Genomic DNA, 19916 nt, shown 5'->3' with positions numbered 1-19916 from the left:
TCAAGACATTATTTTCATCTTACCTCTTCAATAGATAGCATAAATTGCTTGTTAATATCAACCAATACAAGTGCTATCTTCAGTGGATAGCTTTCCTTAATACCAGGATCATTAATTTGCTATCTTCAGTAGATAGTATTTCCTTATTCATACGAAAATGAATCATATGTATTGTATGAGTTATAAAACAAATAATGAATGTTTTTCATTCGTGCAATGGATAGAATATTTTCATAATGTGAAAGATGAACTACCATTGAATGGAACATTCCATCTTCAACATTATGCAGGGACTGCCTTTTCAGAGGAGCTAGAGCTATCGCTCTTCTACAGCTCCTCTTAAGTTGCATTTGCAAGAGTGATTAATAGCTCTTCTTAATAACTCATTTAATTCTTTATGCTTTAATGGTCACAGGTGCAAACAGCTCTTCTAAAGCTCTTCTTGACGAAACCAGGAGAGCAATTACAGCTCTTAACCTGATTTTCAAAAGGCAGTCCCAGCTTATGAAAATAATTTTACCATTAAACTCATAAACATTCATTATTTGTATTAAAATGAACTAAAAGTAAAAAGTAAACCTTTGCATAACAGTATGACGAAAAATCAGATATATTTATTTATCCATATAAATAAGGTGATGGAATCCCACATTTCTTGAGTTATATAAACTTGCAACAAGAAACATAGGGTACCATCCAAGAAGAAATTAGACACTTTGCCTGACGTCACCCTAATTGATTTCAGCAGCCTGGTTTGGAGACATTTTACAACTGAACCGATCTCCCTACATGAGCATTTGCCCTGTAAAATTGCCCCTATGGTGAGAATAAAAAAATGTAGCAAATGTCATTTTTATTTGAAGAAGCTTGTTTGCCTTCAACACAAGATGTGTCCCATTACCTTAAGTACATCTTCCAATATGAGACACGCTTTTACCACCATTTAAATTAAATAATAAATGTTGTTATCTTTCAATCAGATTTTCCTTGACTCCTGAAATCAATATCATAATATTTCACTTTGTCTTGTGCAAACCGTTCTTGTAATATTTATGTTTATAGTTTCTGGTTTTTATTTTCGTAGTTTTCTTCACCGTCATCCGACACCAATCCTGCAGATCAACACAAAGCCTGTCACAATCACTCCCTCGAGATGTGATATTTTAGACAAAAACATGACAATTTGATGTTATTACCGTGAAACTATAATAACAATGTAAATAGGTTTAGCAAAAATCTAATAAAACATAGAAAAATGAAATGAAAATATTTTGTAAAATTAAAAATTTGGCAATCAATACTTGCTGAGATATTTTACTTGGTGAGATATGAAAGTACTGGTAATGGTGTTTTTAAATGGATATTCATGTAGAGATTCATGACTACCCAACCACCGGCCTTTACCCAACACTCGGTTCATTTGTTTTGTTTGTAATGATATCAAAGTAGTAACTTATCCTGCAATGAATTAGCCCTACTAGAATAGGGCCTTTGGATTGTGGTGATCCAAAACCATGCTATAGACGAATCCAACGAGCCAAGCCATGGTCCGGATTTGGTCGGCAACATGCTGGTGTTGTGACTGCCCAATTGGGTGGATTAAAGCCGCTTAAAATATCAATGTTATATTGTATTGTGTTGTAAACTTTCATCATTCCTTTGTCTACGTGTAATACGGGTGATGGAATGCAGTTTAAAACTCCCGCCAAGGACGCATCATTTCACATTTCAGGTGAGATATACTCAGCGGGGACCAGCCATGGCTGCCACTGAGGTGTAGGAATGTGTGAAATTGGATTCATCTATGTCATAAAACCTGACTACATCCACCTCATTGTGCTATTCCATGTGAAATTCATACGCCCCCTATGGAAGATTTGACCTTAATCTTCTACATAGGGAGTATGTATTTTAAATTTAGTTATCTGAATTGGTGACTTCATTTGAAGTCTACATTCCCTGTGTAAAAGAGTAAAAGTCCTGTCTTCCATAGAGGGTGTATGGATTTAAACTGGAATAGCCCATTGTTCTTGATTGTATCACATATAATGTTACATCATGTAATTGTATACCCAGCTATATCTTGCAATAATAGCTAGTGGATCTAACGAGTGGGTGGGTGGATAGACCCTAGCTAGAAGCTCTATACATATAGGTGGTTGGGTGCATGCATGCTTTATTAAAGCCTATTTAAGCTTAAGCTCTGTCTCCCCAAAAGCTCTGTCTCCCCAAAAGCATTTCTACTCAGTTTTGGCATGTTTTGGGAAATGTGTGAGGCCAACAAAAAAAAAAGGTTTGTCTCAAAGCTCGCGCGCGCATTTGTAAAATCGTGAGATTTCGATTTGGAAAAAAAGAAATGCAGAATTTTTTTTTATTTTATAATAATAATAATAATAGCAACAAGGCACATATCCATTCAATTAAGAGCGCTCAAGGCACTAAAACAAAACAAACAAGAATACCATGAAAAAAGTCAGGAATAAAATTTTTTTAAAAAAATTGCATTTCGAATTAGTTTTCAAACAACTGGTGAGCTTTGAGACAAACCATTATTTTTTTTTGGCCTGATAAGAACTATCCCCTGCAACCATGCATTGGAAGTCTTCTCACAAATGTCAAGCTGGAGTCTGAGGGATTTTCACAAAGAAAATTGGTGAACCTCAAGATATATCTTGGAGGGAAGTTTCTTTCCAAAATTGCCTGGTTAACCACAAACTAAGCACTGTGCAAAAATCACCAGACAATACCCCATAAGATATGCATTAAAGCTTCGTAAGACATCAACTCTTTAGTAATCCCAATGTGGCATCATGGATTACTCCCTAAATCATGTACAAATTCAGCCGAGAAAAGTCAAGACACGCTGAAACAATAAAAAAACTTTTTAACAATGTTCAGTTACAAAATGCAGTACCGTACCCAACTGCAAACAGAAAACACAACCATCAGAGAAGATATCGTACTCTTCCCAGAATCCTTTGCAACATGATACATCACCTTATTTCATCAAATGATAATCCTATTTCTTTGTACATGTTCCACTTGTTTTCATGTTGAGAATAGACTGGCTAAACATGTGGGTCGATAGTCAAGAAATATACATAAATTGCAAGCTCTGGATGTACTGTTCATTAAGGAACCTTTTATCACTATCGAGTATCGACCCCTTGGGATCGACCCATGTTGCACTGGAGTGCAGATTTTTGAAATGGAAGAAATGCATTGTGGGATGCGTGTAAAATACCATCTCTGCACAACCATACTACGGTAAAAGTGTACATTTTTGCGTACAAGTGACATTTTTTGCACTTTATCAATATTGAACCGGTTCACTTGTTTTTAAATTCGCTGTTCTAAGCTTCCATACATTGAACTACACACAAAAGGAAAGGAATATATACATGTATTCATGTTGTGTTACTTTCACAGTCAGCTACTTGGAACGCCAAAAACGCAAAACTAAATGCAGCGCAAAAGGTTTCACAGTATGTCAATGACTTGTGTGATCTTTTCAAACTGCATCCTGAAGCACTAGATTAGGACAATGGCCGACTTCAAGAGTAGTATCATGTATACCCAATATGACGCCATGATGCTTAACCCTATAACTACCTGCCTATTGGTTAAAAAGAAGTTTTCATTATCAATTGGACCAATCAGCAACATTGTTAGAATAATTTTACCATGCAAAAAAATTGGGATGAATTATTTGCAAAGCTCCATTCTGATTGGTGATTAAAGTGAAGATATCACATAATTGACCAATCAGAGGCAATGTTACATCGGCAGGTAGAGCTCAGGGGGTTAACCCCCCTCTCTACAAAGACTGCAAAGATGTCGTCATGCAGCTTCATCAACATCACACCCAAAATAACCAAATCAAAAACCACAATTAATAAAAACATTTTAAATTTTGAAAAAACAGGTATAATTAATAGATTAAAGTAAGTACAAATATAAACTAGTATTGATTTAAATTAAAATAAGAAATTCTAAATTATTTTCACACCAATTTCATTAAAGCTGCAGTTCAAACATTTGCATCCTTAAATAAAATCACTGTGAGGAAAACTGTATATTTGATATACGTCACATGCTCTATTATATTGGTCAATTTTTTGGCCACTGCACGCCATTTCCTACTAGTCAGCTTATATATAGCTACCGTATATATGCATTTCCTACTAGCCAGCATATATACGTCATATGCGTGTAATATCGGTCATTTTCAGGCCACTTGATTTTCGCACCATATTCTAGCCGTATTTTGTCTCGTCTGCTCAAGGGTTAATTCCAAATGTCATAAAATATTTCCTGTCATCTGTGAATAAGTACCATTCTGTGAGGATGCAACGTAATTCAGTGCCTTCTAAGGAAATGTCAAAATGGGGTCGTGGTGTGAACTCCTTTGTGAATATGTGAGACCCATCACATTGAAACAAAGCAGATTTTAATTCATTCTGATTTAATCATTTTATCGATGTCCAGGGTAAGGCGTACAGACAGTTAAGCATTACCCAGATTGGAACTGGCTGTGAGATCTTTGTCACTCATTGCACCTGGCATCTGCCTCTCAATTCAAATGCAGTAATGGAAGGCAGAATTTTTTATATAATGTCATGAATGTTGAAAAGTTTCCTACAACATACGTGAAGTAATGGCCTAAATGGACATCACTGTTGGACATTAATACAAAAGATTTCAATGTGTAATTCTTATGACCAACACATATATTACAGTATGTTCATGTATAGAAATTTGATTTGTATATATGTATTCATAACAACAGCAGCAATAACATACATCAGTACATGTAGAATAACCACAACAGCAAAGGAATCCTTGACCAAATCAAACTACATGTAGATGCACAAAAATGTGTAAAAAAAATTTTGCAGCTTTTAGAATCTGAGAAACCACATGCCAAAACATTGTAGATGATATCATGTATTTGTAAGAATGAGCCATGAAACACTGTGAACCACTGAATACAACAGTGCCATAAGACTGTTATATCACACAAGGGTCTGGTTTCACAAAGCTTTATATGTACAATGGACATTTACCACACATAAACCCCCTATCAAATTCATTAAGATTGATTGCAAGTCTTTGTGAAACTGGCCCAAGATATGCCTCAGCTTGAGTTGCCATCCCCATGGAGGATCGTTTGCATCATTTCATCCCAGATCTGTCCCCACGGCAACCCAAAAGAATATTAACAGAAGGAAATGCAAACCTCTACTATAGCCTCTCTGCTTGGCAGGCAGGCAGCCGACATTTGTGATAAGTCTATGTTTAGAACTACATGTAGTATTTGTGTACATGCTATTTATTCCCTTGTTTAGGTGTTTATCACATCACAGATATTCCCACGGACAACATTTTGTTTATTACAATTTACATTTCCTCTCTTGTTTGTATGTACATGTTTATTACATGGATATACAGTGAAAACAACAACATTTTTGTTTACTTCCCATTTGGGGGAAATCAAAACCATGTTTGCTTAGAAACAGCCTACACGAAACCACTCCCTTCTAAACATACTGCAAAGCATGAATGTTTTCTTCACATGCATGAAGGTTTTTGTGATTTTTGCGTATGCAGATAATTCTCAAAATTTTGGTAGATGTAGCATTTAAGAACATCACCATATGCTAATTAGGGTTAGGGGTTTAGGTTAGCGTTAGGGTCAGGGTTAGGGGTTAGGTTTAGTGGTTGTTTGTCATAAATGCCACATTTACCAACATTTTCATGCACATGATTATTTTTTCTTCACATAGGGCTTAAGAAAATGTAGAAACTTACCCTATACCTAATGTTAACCCTAATGCTAACCCTTATCCTAACCAGATCCCTAACCCTAATCCTATAGCATAAAATCCCTAAACCCAAACTTTAAACCTTTTTGACCCTTCAGAATAATTTTGTTAGTCTCTATCAGACAGTGACAGATTTCTTTTTGACATGGGAGGGATGGGGTTGGAAAAAATGTCTTTCTTGAAGTATAATGAATCCAGCATCTTTTAGCGACAAACATTTTGCCATTTTTAGGGTATTGATGAAAACTTTTGACATAATTATTGAAGCTAAAATGGTGAAATTTGTAACAAGTTTGTGCGAAGAGTGCAAACTTTACACTTTTTAGGCTAAAATGACCAAATATGAGGTTAATTTGGTCAGAAACCCACATATACATGTAGGCATCAACATGATTGTAATAGACCATCCCCTTATCAAAATATGGGGGGGGGGGGGTAATCACCCATCCCTCCTGGATCTGCCTATATATGCTGATGGGTCATGTGAGTTTATCTTGTTTATTGGCTTTTTGTATCTTTCTTCAATTTGATCAATTAGTTAAAATGAGGAAAACATGAAAAGTCCAGTTTTAGATTTTTGTATCATAATAATTCAGTATTAATGTGTTGTAAATTCCATCAGAATGTGAGCGCAAAGTTATAGTTGAAACACACACTATTTAATTTAACAAAAATCAGAAAAAAACTTTGGTGACATATCGTTGCGCTCATTTTGCTTTTCATTTGACCGCTGTGAAATACAGATTTGCGCAAAGTCTACTTAACTTGTTTCTTCTTTATTATAAGATACTCCTCGCCACAGATAGCATCTGGCACCCGATGGACCTGGCGCCATGCTAGCAAATATAGACCCGTTGTCAATAAATTAACAACTCCCTACGGAAAACTCACTGCAAAGAGTAGCACTTACATTTGCTTACAACAAACTTCTATATACTCTTATTTGGTCAATATCCGGCTGGGTGCTGGATAGATCTAGTGAAATCCCGGTCGCTTGCTCATGACATCACAACTCTCGATAAATTTTAAGTTACTTTTATTTTTTTTTTAAATACAGGCCAGCATGCTTATATAAGCTTTTAAGCTTGGCTTGAGTATTTTACTTGAGCCTTAGGGTGCATAATTAATTATGCATTAATGGTGTCTAATAATTAACAACTATTTTTTGGTGTGCAATAAATGAATTTGTGCTTATGAAAATTGCAAATGTTGAGCTTGTTCAATCCTGAGATGAATAGGCCTATAACTAAATTTTGTCTCAGGTTCAATCTGCACTGTTTCATTATCTATGAAATATACAAGTTTACCACAGTATTAATTAAAGAGTTTGAAACCACCATATCAGAGTCAGGCTATTTAATTTTCATGAGAATTAGATCATGCAAATATTCTAATAGATTGTCAGTATTAGGTTACAGCACAGGCATCAATCCAGGGGGGACGGGGGAGGTGTCCCCCACCTTCTGACAAGATGACCAATTTTTTTTCAGCCACTTTTTGACAATTCAGACCAAATGCCCCCCCCACCATTCCACATTTCAAGCTGGATTGATGCTACAGAGTTACAGCATGGTTACAGTAATTTGATTGTGATTTTTGCTACACCACTGATAGCAGGAAAATACATTCAATCTTACTGATTCTACCTAAAGCAAGAAAGCGAACCAAACACAATTGAGCCATATAGAACAACAGTATGTAACAATTATAGTTCAATTTGTAACATGGTTTGGTATTTTCTTGGCTTGGGTTGCAGTTTTATGTTGCACTCAGCTATTCCAGTTGAAATCCATATACCCCCCTATGGAAGACATGACCTTAATCTTCCACACAGAGAGTGTGAATTATCTGAATGGGTGACTCCATTTGAAATCTACACCCCCTGTGTGAGGGACTAAGATCATATCTTTCATAGTGGGTGTATGGATTTCGACTTGAATTTCCCATTCTCAGAGTAATCTGATGACATTGGACAATGTGTCGTGTAGCAAACAAGTTTACAATATATTGCTGCTATTCTTGCGCTCAAAATGCTGTGCCAGTACTCACAGCAGCTGATAGGTGTATCCCATGATGCTCTGCTGTACCATAGTAGAACTGCGCATGTCATTCAAAGTGTATACAAAATCTCTCACTTCAACTTTCAATTACTTGCTTATATCAGCGGAGCTTAGACTTTTGTTTGAAAAAATATGATCCCAAAATATTGTGAAGCTATCCATAGCTCTCAATATTTAAGTAGCTCTTACTTATGTTTTGTATGTATTTGCTATGGTGTAAGCATATAGACTGCAATGCATGATGGGATGCTCCCTTCAGCTGCTGTGGTCAGTACATGTACTTACAGAATTTAACTCTTTGCCGTTTTAGTTATGACATTGTCAAAGTCACTGAATAACTTTTGATACACATATGATTGACAAATTAATCAGTGACGTGCGCAAAGGGGGGGGGGGAAGGGGGGCACAGGCCCCCACTTTTGTTGGTCATTCGGGGGAAATTGGGGGAAATTAGTCACATGCCCACACTCCCCACCCCTTACACTCCTAATCAGACTCCATTCGGTGGAACTGAACAACCTGGCCCCACTTTCAATGTGCTGCGCATGCCACTGAAATTAATACACATCTAAGGCTACCTACACCATACCGATACTTGGCATGATAATTATACATATTGGGGCATATCGCATGTGAAGCCAGACATTAATAACGAAATGTTCAAATGCTTTTTATCCAAGAATAGCTTAAATCAGCCGTCAAGTCTCCGTACCTTGATCAGTGTTCAATTTCACTAAGCTCAGCTCCTGATGCAAACAGCCAAATTAATATATGCTGAATCTATAGCTAGACCCAGGACTATTCTTGGAATTCTAGCATGCAATTTTTACACTGAATCTCATTTGTGCTATTTCACTTGAGGGAAAAGGCAACAAACAAACCTTCTTCTTACGATTACTCTGTGACTGTGAGTGGGGGTACCTGGGTGTGCAGGTACACTATGAGTTGTGCATATATAAATGTGTGACTATGTCTGTCTGTTTATGTTTGTGTGTGAATATGCATGTGTAATTTTGTGTGTCAGTGTTTTGCTTTTATGTAGTCTGATTGTGTGTTGAAAAACTGAAAAAAAATCTTTAGTCTGCTCATCTTTAAAAGTAAATAAAAACATCTACTTCATCACTTTCAATTTACTTCTGCATTCTTTCTTTAGGTAATAGCAAAGACTGTCAGAAGACTAGGCCCTTCATACTTTGTATATTTCAAGTGATACAATGCCATTAATCTTACAACTTTTTCTCTTAATGACACCTGAGTAATATCTATTTAACAAGCAGTTTGATTCTTGGTATTACTTTGTGTAAGAGAGAATTCATTCTGTATTGAAAGATCTGCACATGATCTCTAATCTATTGTTTCGCCCGATATCCAGTGGACTTTCACCCGAACTGAAAGTATGAATTTATACACCGATATTAATCATAACAAAAAGCCTGTCTTTGCAATCACCATGTATATTGCAAATTCACTAAGCCATTCCACAGAGCATTAATTTTAAGCACTTTTTTTTATCCCCCAATCATGTCAATAACACACAAAATAAAGTTTACATAATGTAAACTTCATTTTTTTGTTCCACCCTATATAAAAGAAAATTCACCTACATGTATTATAAAAGTGATAGGCAGGGGAGGCTCTGCGAAATGAGGGTACAGGGATGTGCGGCAGATCCGGGTGTATTTTCAGCCATTAAGTTTAGACTTAAGTGCAATTTCAGCCATCTTGGTTTATTGATGGGCCCTCAATTTCATGAAAATTTGGTTTAAGAAAGTGTGTTTTTTCAAAATTTTCTTGAAAAAGTGCCATTTCCCATTGTTTTATAGCAAAAATTGCATAAAGTTTCCAAAATCTGTATAATTTTGGGTCTGTTTTTTCGTCACATTTGATTTAAAGTTGAGTAGATTTTCGAAGTCCCTGCCGCACATCCCCGCCCAAACCAAAGTTGAGAATTCCCTACGGAGACAGATCAGACATACACATAGCATAATGTGATTATTACTTACAACATAAAATCTTGTTCCCATGCTGGATGATTACCCCGCACTGTAATGGTAGTAGATTTGACATTCTGAAGTTTCAATGTCACATAGGAATTAAATTTATCTGTAAATAAGCAGAAAACAAAAGAGATCTAGTGTTAAATATTATAATAACTTAAAAAGTGGCAGTTATCTAGCACAACAACATGAACTGGTAAAGATGAAAAACAATCTTAATTAGCCCTAACGCCCCAGTTGCTTTTTGGCGAGGGGAAGGAAAGAAGGAGGAAGGAAAGAAAGGAAAAAAGAGAAACATTTTTTCTCGGGTGCGGTTTTGAACCCCCGACCCCTCGGGTACCACACCCGTGCACAGGCCTACCTGGCTATGGGGGGTGTAGCATGCCCGGCCAAGCTTTCAATCGCCATGTGACTGTTCGCATGATGACGCAATAGCATCACATGAGATACCTGCTTGATGCTACGCTTCTTGATTTGAGTTTTTTGATGTTTGGTACGGTTAGGGTTATTGATGCGGAGTTCATCTATGGTTTAAGTTTCAGTGTTCAACATGAGCAATAAAATAATGGCATTAATTAGGGAAATTGCAGCTTTGAATGTGACATGTCACAGAATATTTATTCCGGCATTTGCCGTAATAAAACAGATAATTGATGTATAAATATGTATACAAAAATGAATAAATGAATAAATAAAACAATACATAGCACAATGAAAAAATAAGAAATAAACAAAAACAATAAGTAATAAATTAATTAAAGGTGAACCTCATTGAAAATAAAGTTATATATCAATGGAAAGCTTATGATGCCAGGAAGCAGAAAAGAATATTTTTTATTTGCCTAACACACCAGGATAGACATAATCTTCATGAAAAGATTGGATATTGGCACCCCCCCTAAATTACAAAACGAAATCGTTCAAATTGGGCGCTTTTCGATGATGAGCGTCATCACGGGACACACAGTTACTTCGGGTTTGATTGTAAACACAATGTCCATGCATTACGGTACTGTGGCATGCATCGGGCCAATGCACGAACTCAGTCATTGTCAACTTACTTTACATGAAAAATATCTTCAATAAAATAAGAATAACATGAAGGAAACATCATGATCAAATCAAGAATGAAGTTCCTGAATAAAGTGTGTGGATTAAAAAATGGGAAAAGTGCTGGCCGGGGTGATTTGGGATAGGCCAAGCCATCCACGGGATACAGGGAATATTACAGTAAAGCACGAAGAGCGAAGATTAGCGAAGAACCGGAATGAAAACAGATTGCAAAAAATAACTGCTAGTGCTACCAGTTCAGATCGTCACACCAAGTTGAGATGAACTTATCACATTGAGAAAATGAAGGAATAGAATAAGGTACATGTACGGGATTTCTTAATTATTTCTTAACTTTACAACCGGTCATGTATGATAGGCGAACTCGTAGATACATACGGGGTGAACTCAGTCGCCGAGTGTATCCGCGACTGTATACGTACTGTACTTGCAGACAAAATGACCGATTTGATATTCACATTCTGATATTTCCAACTTATTGCTACTTCATCAGCAAAATCTATTCCTGTAAATGTTCCAAATATAAGGGAACGATTGATCAAATCTGCTGAAACACGGTGCTAGTGCTACCGGAGTGATGGCGAAGTCGCTGTGTTTGCCCACCTTGATCGGCGCGGCTCCTGTAATTTCTTCAGCATCAATTTACGCAATTTACGCATCGTGTTCGGTAATCCATAAAACATGAATGTTTCACTTTTTCAGTACACTGATTGTAATATCATTAAAAGAATCGTGACACAAGTGACAATATTTTAATTTTATTCAGATTTCAGAATTCCATCAAATAACGGTCTACTATACCGTACCTAAATTGTATTTATTTTATAATAAAGTATCGTGATTGTGTGGAAAGAATGTACCGGGAGAATGTATTACCGCAATGCACTAAATATGAAAACCTTTATGGGCTGGATTTGATGAAATCAGCGGGTTTTTTTATTAATTTTTTGATTACTACAAGACGATATTTTTAAAAATCAGATATTTTAAAATGAATCAAGAATAGGGAATGTCACAAACAAGTTATTTAATTTGTTATTCGATCATGTTTATTCAGTCCATGACATGAACGGTATACGGTACACTGCAAAAACAAGTGTTTATATTTAAACACCATATTGTGTTTATCAGAGCAACACTTAATAAACACATAATTCATGTTAATGGTCTAACACTAATGTTAATTTTTCTAACACTAATGTTCATAAATTAACACTTGGTGTTATATTACAAACATTAGTGTTTGTAATATAACACCAAGTGTTAATTTATGAACATTAGTGTTAGACCATTAACATGAATTATGTGTTTATTAAGTGTTGCTCTGATAAACACAATATGGTGTTTAAATATAAACACTTGTTTTTGCAGTGTAGCAGCAAGCATTTGCGCATGGAATTGATCCCAGCGCGAAATTCAAACTCAATTACCCAGTTATACCCAGCCAGTTATGACTGATTTTGTCAAAAATTTATGGAACATTTTCGTGTTGACAATAATTCTATTATTTCTAATATATATAGAAGGAATCAGCAACTTGAAGATTCTTCTCATTTCAAGCTTTATTGTGAAAATCAGACTTGCCAGGCAGCTTGCAAAGTACAGGAAGCAAGTCTTGTTTACGTGTTTCCGAGTAGGATCACATGACTGCGAACCCTGAGCTTACGTCACGAGCATTCTCAAGGTCAAAGACGATTGATTTGGGTGCTTTTTGGGTGCCTTAAAAAAGACCAAAAATTCATTCATTTTTTTAATTTTTCAGCTTTATTGGCCATGAAAAAAATCGGAAAAAATTATTTTTAATATCCTGATATCATAAGCTTTCCATTGATATATAACTTTATTTTCAATGAGGTTCACCTTTAAGAAATTAATATATTAATAACTTAAATTTAAAAAAGCAATAAGTGAGAATAAATGAGAGTTCAATGACATTGATATGATCAATACAAGTGATAATTAACAGGTGATGAAGTGTGTTAACACCAGCGACATTAGTCAAAAGATGACGACAAGAATCCATACAGTATTGACCCATTTTATTCAATTAGAATTAAAAGATAGATAAATAACTGTGAAATATCAATAGCATTATTATGAATATAGCAAGGGCATTACAAAATATAAATCGGAAAACATACAAGCTGTATCAAAATTATTGATACCCATCAATGTCAATGTTTACTAAAAAGCCTGCCTCTTCCAAATGCAACATTGGATACTCTTGAAATGTCCAGAATGTATAGTTTATGACTTGTATAAATCTATACATTATTTTTGCTGAATTTTGATGCATCAGACTCATCCATTATCAATAGTGGGTACCAATCATTTTGATGCAGCTTGTATGCAAGTACAAATAAGGATCAATTAGAAATATGACAAAGTAACAGAAAATATAGACACAATGGAGGGGACAATGTGAAAAAATGACAACTTGTAAGTGCAACTCACAAGTCAACATATACAAATAAAATGTCAAAGTCTAAATCACAATGCATCAGTTTTGACTGAAAGTGCCTCAAAATGAAACAAACTAGACCAAATCTAGAAATTTTTACAAAATAAAACAGTAAGCTGAGACAACAATTAGGCCTATAATAAAATAAAAACTGATATTATTCAGATAAGATTGAGCTTTTAAAAATGAGTCATGGTTAATTGATATTGATAAAATGCAATAAAAATATAAATATTTAAAAAATCAAAACCACCAATAATGGGTAAAAATCATCAAGCTATAATATTGATTTATTATACAAGGTTAATGATCAAGTTTACTGTCATTTTCAGAAGGACTAGTCATATCATGACCTGGGCCAATTCTCCATTTGCTCATATCCCATAATGCATTATCATTATTTAAAATTATGTCACACACATTTGCACAGTGAGTATGTCTTGTACCCGGTACCCCAGGTCAACATAAAAAGTGGTAACCATGTGTGTTCTAAATTTCGCAGAAAAGGGTATTTTGTTGACTGAAATCGCGGACCGCGAAATCGCGAAAAAAGGGGGTATTCTGAGCATTGTCTCCGCGAAATTTTTTTAAAAAGGGGTATTTCACAGGTTCGTTTGATCGATGTCTTCAGCCCTACATACATACTGTGTAATTGCCAAAGGAATCTTGTAAAATTCCCTTTCCAGAGATATCGGCAAATATATTCGATTTGTATTTTTTGTCCCGGGTTTTTTTGTCTGTCGACAGACAGAAAATATACAATCCTATGGCTATGGACCATTGAAAATATACGTTTTGGTCCATATCTCGCCAACGGTAAGTCCCGGCGGTAAGTCCGATTTGCGGGAGTACAACAGACACAAAGTAATGTTCATACTTGCACATTTTGTACTTAATATATTAAAATATTTGGAGTCATTGAAAAGGGGTGTCTGGAAATCTTCTCATTGAAAACCTTGAAAAAGGGGTATTTTTACCCTGATTTTGTCAGTGATTTGGTAAAATCAATGAAAAATCAGTGAAAAGGGGGGTTTTGAAAAAAGGAAGAACACACATGGTTACCACTTTTTATGTTGACCTGGGGTACCGGGGTCTTGTATAAGAGATTGATTTGTCAAAATCTGTGTGGCAAATCTGTGCACCACGATCGAAATGATCGCAATACAAAGACTATGACATGTACTACTAATTTGTGTGATCCAGTTACCAAGGAGTTACTTCGCTGGCAAATTGTAATGTTGTGGTATAGGGAGTCCAGGTTCTCCTTATCTAATTCTGTGGATTACAATGCACCTAACACTTTACTGGCAAATTGGCTAAATAAGCTGTATAAAAAAATTGAAGGCTACAAATTACTAACAGTCTTATGCATGACATATTTAGACGTTTAGAGGCAAGGTGCATTATGGGAAATGAGCAATGGTGAATTGCCAACGAATAATAATTATTAGTCCAGATGTGAGACTTTTTATCACTAAAATATTGGCATAAGTTATCACATGGTTCAAGGCACAATATTGATTATACAGAGGATAATATATTCATATGTGTTGGTGATTATATTATATTAATATTGATAGAAGGGCATCACAGTGAAACCGAATACAATTTTTACAGCAATCATTTATGATATCAGTATTTGAATTTTTAATTGGTTCGATTGACGGTAATTATAAACCATTTCATATTTTCAGGTAATTATTATCTCTTAAGGTGGTACTACACCTCCTGATCAATTTTGTGACTAATTTTGCATTTTTCTCAGAAAATACCTACACACGGGTAACAAAACTTATGTATATTATAGGGGCAATGAATCCAATTACTTCACTGAAATTCCAGTGATTCAAGACAAGTGGTTCATTATATATGTTAAGAAATGAGGTACATTCTAGTGGTACCTCTTCTCTTATCATAAATAGCGTACCGCTTGACTTGAGTCACTGAAATTCCAGTGTAGTAACTGGATTCCTTGCCCCTATAATATACATAACTTTTGTTGCCAGTGTGTTATAATTTTTTAAGAAAAATGCAAAAATAGACACAAATTTATCAAGGTGTGTAGTACCACCTTAAGGATAGCAGACATACAGAATATGATAATATGAACACATATTTAGTCGTCTGCAGCATATCATCTACTGTTCATTGTTTTATTTAATATTTAGTTTTTGTACATTTTACATGTGAAACTATGCTGAAATAAAGTTGGAGGCATGATTCCTCAGATACAACTTTTTTGCCATTGCTGAAAAAAAAGGAAAAATAACAGAATTTGATCACTTCTTCTGTCCAAAATAACTCAAAATAAATTCTTTAAAAATATTGTCTCATTTTATTGTAACTTTAATTATCATGTGACTCATGAATACATGCGCAAAAATGTTTACCATATTGAAGCTAAAATTATGAAATATGGTGCAAAAGTTGAATATATTTGCGAGAAGGGCACAAGAAATGGTACTTTTTGGCCTAATATGGCCAAATATGAGGTAAATTTGGTCAAAAACCCACATACAGGAGTCAACATTAGGGGGGTGATTGTATGGATCATCCCCCCTGGCAAAATATTGGGGGGATTTATCCCCCCATCCCCGGGATCTACGCCTATGCGGGCTATGCCTATCGGGGAAATTGATTTAATTATAATTTATTCACTTATTATTGTAATAATGTTATCTATTTTACGTAATTAATTTGCGAGATAACCATGTTGTTAGTTGTTTTTTCATTTTTTATTCTAGTAAAACATTTTAAACAATATTTTGTACACACAAACAACAATTTTCCCAATAGGGCAGAATTCAATGTATACCAAAACTGCAAAAACTGTCCCACAATGCATTGCAAATTTTAATGCAGATTTGGCTTATTGCCAGAAGCATACTTGATCCATAAAAATAATCACAATTTTACATCAAATCCAGAAAACGAGAGCATCGTGTCACACAACACTCTCTAGGTCTAAATGTACATAGGTAATTCGTAAGTGTGGAAAAAAACGCCAATACTTATCTAGAGGAAAGCATTCCCAGAGGAGGGTACAACAAAATCCATTTATTGAGCATAGCATACGTTGAACTCCCAAAGTGCTCTCAACTTGCCGTATTCATACCGTATGCTTAGATTTGCTTTGAACAGGAAGAATCCAGTTACATAACAAAACTCACAGGGCTAACATTCCTATTTACATATTTTATGCTATTTATTCAGTGTTTATATGCCTGGATGTGCTCTGAGTTATATAGGCTATCTGCTGGGCGGGCCATAAGCATTCATCAATATCAAAGGCATACAGAGAAGGAGTGGGCTACGACAGGGGGCTATGCATAAACCTCTCATTAGCCCCTCCCCAACACATTTTGTATCACCTTTTGACCCGGCCCCCCAACTCAACACAAAAGTTGACAACCATGAGAGTTACCAAATCTTTCAAAAGCCCCCTTTTGCAATGATTTTTCATAAAATTTACCCCCTTTTTCATGCAAAATCGAGGACAAATATGGCCAAAAACAACCCCTTTTTTGCGGTTTTTAATGACTAGAATTTCAAACACCCGCTTTCAATGATTAGAATTTCAAACACCCCTTATCAATGACACTAAATATTGACATAAAATTTCTGGATTTATTCAATACCCCTTTTATCAAAATTTCGCGGACAGTGCAAATTAAATACCCCTATTATGCTAATTTCACTGTCAAATTTCACGGACAGTACAAATTAAATACCCCCTATTTTGCCAATTTCAAGGTCCTTGCTACTGGTAAAAAAATAACCCCTTTTCCGCGCAATTTGGTAACTCTCATGGTTGTCAACTTTTGTGTTGAGTTGGGGGCCGGGCCTTTTGAATACCTTTCATCCCGGCCTTTCATATGGAACACCACTATGAACACTGTTATTCATGTTTGGAATACCACTTGCCCATGTTTTTGTGTTTAATTTTTGAATTTGAACATTGTTCGGGCTCAATATGGTGTCCAAAATGTGTTAAGACTTTTAGTGTTCTGGAACATCCAATTAACACCTTTTCTGTAACACTTTTTGAACACTTACACACATCCCAGAACATGTGTTGAAAAGGAAAAAAAATATAGAATTGCTCAGATGTCTCTAGCCCTTTCCAAGAAACATCAGAGCTAACAACATCTGCTGACGATGAGGAAGTTCCTCAAAAGCGCTTACCCTAAATGAAATAAACAAGCTAATTTTAAATTATTCTCAAAAATTTTTATAAATTATCATTTATATATAATTTTTTCAAACTTAAAAACAACAACACATTTGTTTGATTTGACTTTTCATAAAATAATTGGATAATAAAAAATATTTTTCACTTACAAGTGCTAGAATAGGTACAGAGAAATAAACAAAAACATTGAGTGTTCAAAACAACCACTTTTCTATATTTTCAGTGTACCAGTATTCCTGGATGTAAGTCTAAATAAAAATTCCTTAAAAAAGGAATGGGGTGCCCAATGGGAGCTTTGATGTGATGTGCTGAAATGTAACCGTTTGGATTCAATTTTCTTCTTTAAAATGATTGTAACATTAGCATGTAATCAAAAAAAATTCAGTTTTATATTTTATTTCATTTTTATATATAGTCATAGATGTATGGCAACATATATCTCAAATAACTTATATTTATTGTCAAATCAGTGCCCCCCAAAAAAATTTGGTGTCGCCACTGAAAACGATTTAATAACACCACAGCATCAGTAATATTCTCCTGCTTCAACTTATTAATATCGACCAGGAAGCCTGAGATGTTTTAGATCACCGTCTCTTTAATCTATTATTTTTCATCAAAACACTTGAGTATTTGTGCTGTAAATAAAGCAGACTGTCGGGTCACTGCAAAATTATGTGCCTTGTATTTGACTGCTTTTAAATGTGCTGTTTTATTGCTTGTGTGGATGAAAAGGCATTAGCAATATGGGGCTATTCCACTTGCAATTTGCCATACCCCCGTGGAAAATTTAAGCAGTGACAGCCAGTGTTCGAAATATGCCTCAAAAAGTTACAGGCCAGCCAGGCTTGACCTTAAAAAGTTACCGGCCAGCCGTGCCGGCAACTATAGATGCCAGTCAGAAAAGTTACCGGCCAGGCCAAAAAGTTACAGGCCAATGGCTGGCTGACCGGCCCTATTTCGAATGCTGGTGACAGCACCACTGAAGGCAATATCCCTCAGTCAAAACTCTTGCCCCACCCCACTGTAAAAAAACAACAATTTGTTGACCCCCCCCCCCAAAATACACTTTTTCCCCCCGAAATACATTTTTCCCCATGCCCCCTCCCCCAATCCTGAAAAAAAATTGGTGCCGCCACTGGATTAAGAAACATCTTCCACAGAGAGAGCTTTTTTTTAAAATTGATTTGGTTAGGATTAACTATTTTGAAACCCATACTCCCCTGTAATATGGGTTTACCTGCGGTGAGTTGTTCAAACGGAAGTTACCCAATTGCCTATTTTATTTGAAACCCATACTCCTTCTGCTAAGGACTTTAGCTATATCTACCACAGAGGGAGTGTATATTTCAAATGAAATGGCCCAATTTGTGCTGCTCATAGGCTATCCAGTCCGTGGGCTGTCTAAAACACTGCATGGGTTTGAAAGTTGAAATGGAATATTTTGAAAGAAAAAAGGTAAAAGCACCTTATTTTATAATAAAAAATTGGCACAAGATTACTCAAAATTTTGTAATGCTGAGACTTGTGCCAATTTTTATTTTCTAGTGAACAAAACAAAAACAACAAAAAACAGGGTTTTGGCCCTTTTCTCTTAATTGATTAAATAATTGTAATGTAATTATTTTAATGTTTATTTCCAGTTACACATGTAGGATAAACAAGAAGAAGGGGATTGAGCTGGCTTCATCTATAGCAAAACAGAATAATACATTTTTCATCTAGCAAAAGAATAATAATATTTAATACAAAATTAGTACTGCATTGTTCTATCATTGGGAATAAAAATTTCGAGACATGCTGTAAGGACTGAGTGATCCAGCTTTAGATGGCTGGCCAGTGGATTAAGAACAACACAAGGGCTATATAGATGGCCTGCCGACGATTATGTTGATTGCTTGCTGCAAGCGCACCCCTACACACAAATATACACGCATACCCAAATACAAGTGAACACCTCAAGCTGAAAAAAGAAGCAGAAAAGGACAATTTACAGTGGCGGTGCCATGGGGGCATATGTCCCCCCAGTCAGAACTCTTGCCCCCCCTGTTGCCCCCAGAAAAAAACCCCAAAATTACAAAAATTTCCACTTTTTGCAGTAATTTTGCACACAATTTGTTGATTTTGCCTGGCGCTGCCACTGACAATTTAACAACATTTCCACTCATTTTCTGTGCACATTTGTTGCATTTTATAGTCCTTATTATACAACTTGTATTTGTGTGGTCTTCAAGTTCATTGAAATCATTTTGAACTAATTAATAACACTAACAAACATTTTGCAATACTAACTAGCCTGTTAGTAGTTGA

At 35.5% G+C, this 19916-nt stretch overlaps 1 protein-coding gene across 2 annotated transcripts in view; it reads right to left on the bottom strand.

Annotated features, from left to right (window-relative positions):
* Nucleotides 1–19916, bottom strand: part of LOC140158965 (protein unc-13 homolog B-like) — a 144519-nt gene that overhangs the window by 108076 nt on the left and 16527 nt on the right. For both annotated transcript variants that reach the window (XM_072182264.1, XM_072182265.1), the window contains exon 3: nucleotides 9889–9988. In XM_072182264.1, coding sequence (XP_072038365.1) covers nucleotides 9889–9988 — 100 coding nt within the window. The remainder of the gene's footprint in view (nucleotides 1–9888; nucleotides 9989–19916) is intronic.

The sequence above is a fragment of the Amphiura filiformis genome, chromosome 8 (assembly GCF_039555335.1).
Source record: "Amphiura filiformis chromosome 8, Afil_fr2py, whole genome shotgun sequence".
NCBI lineage: Eukaryota > Metazoa > Echinodermata > Ophiuroidea > Amphilepidida > Amphiuridae > Amphiura > Amphiura filiformis.
This window is presented reverse-complemented; position numbering and strand designations above follow the sequence as displayed.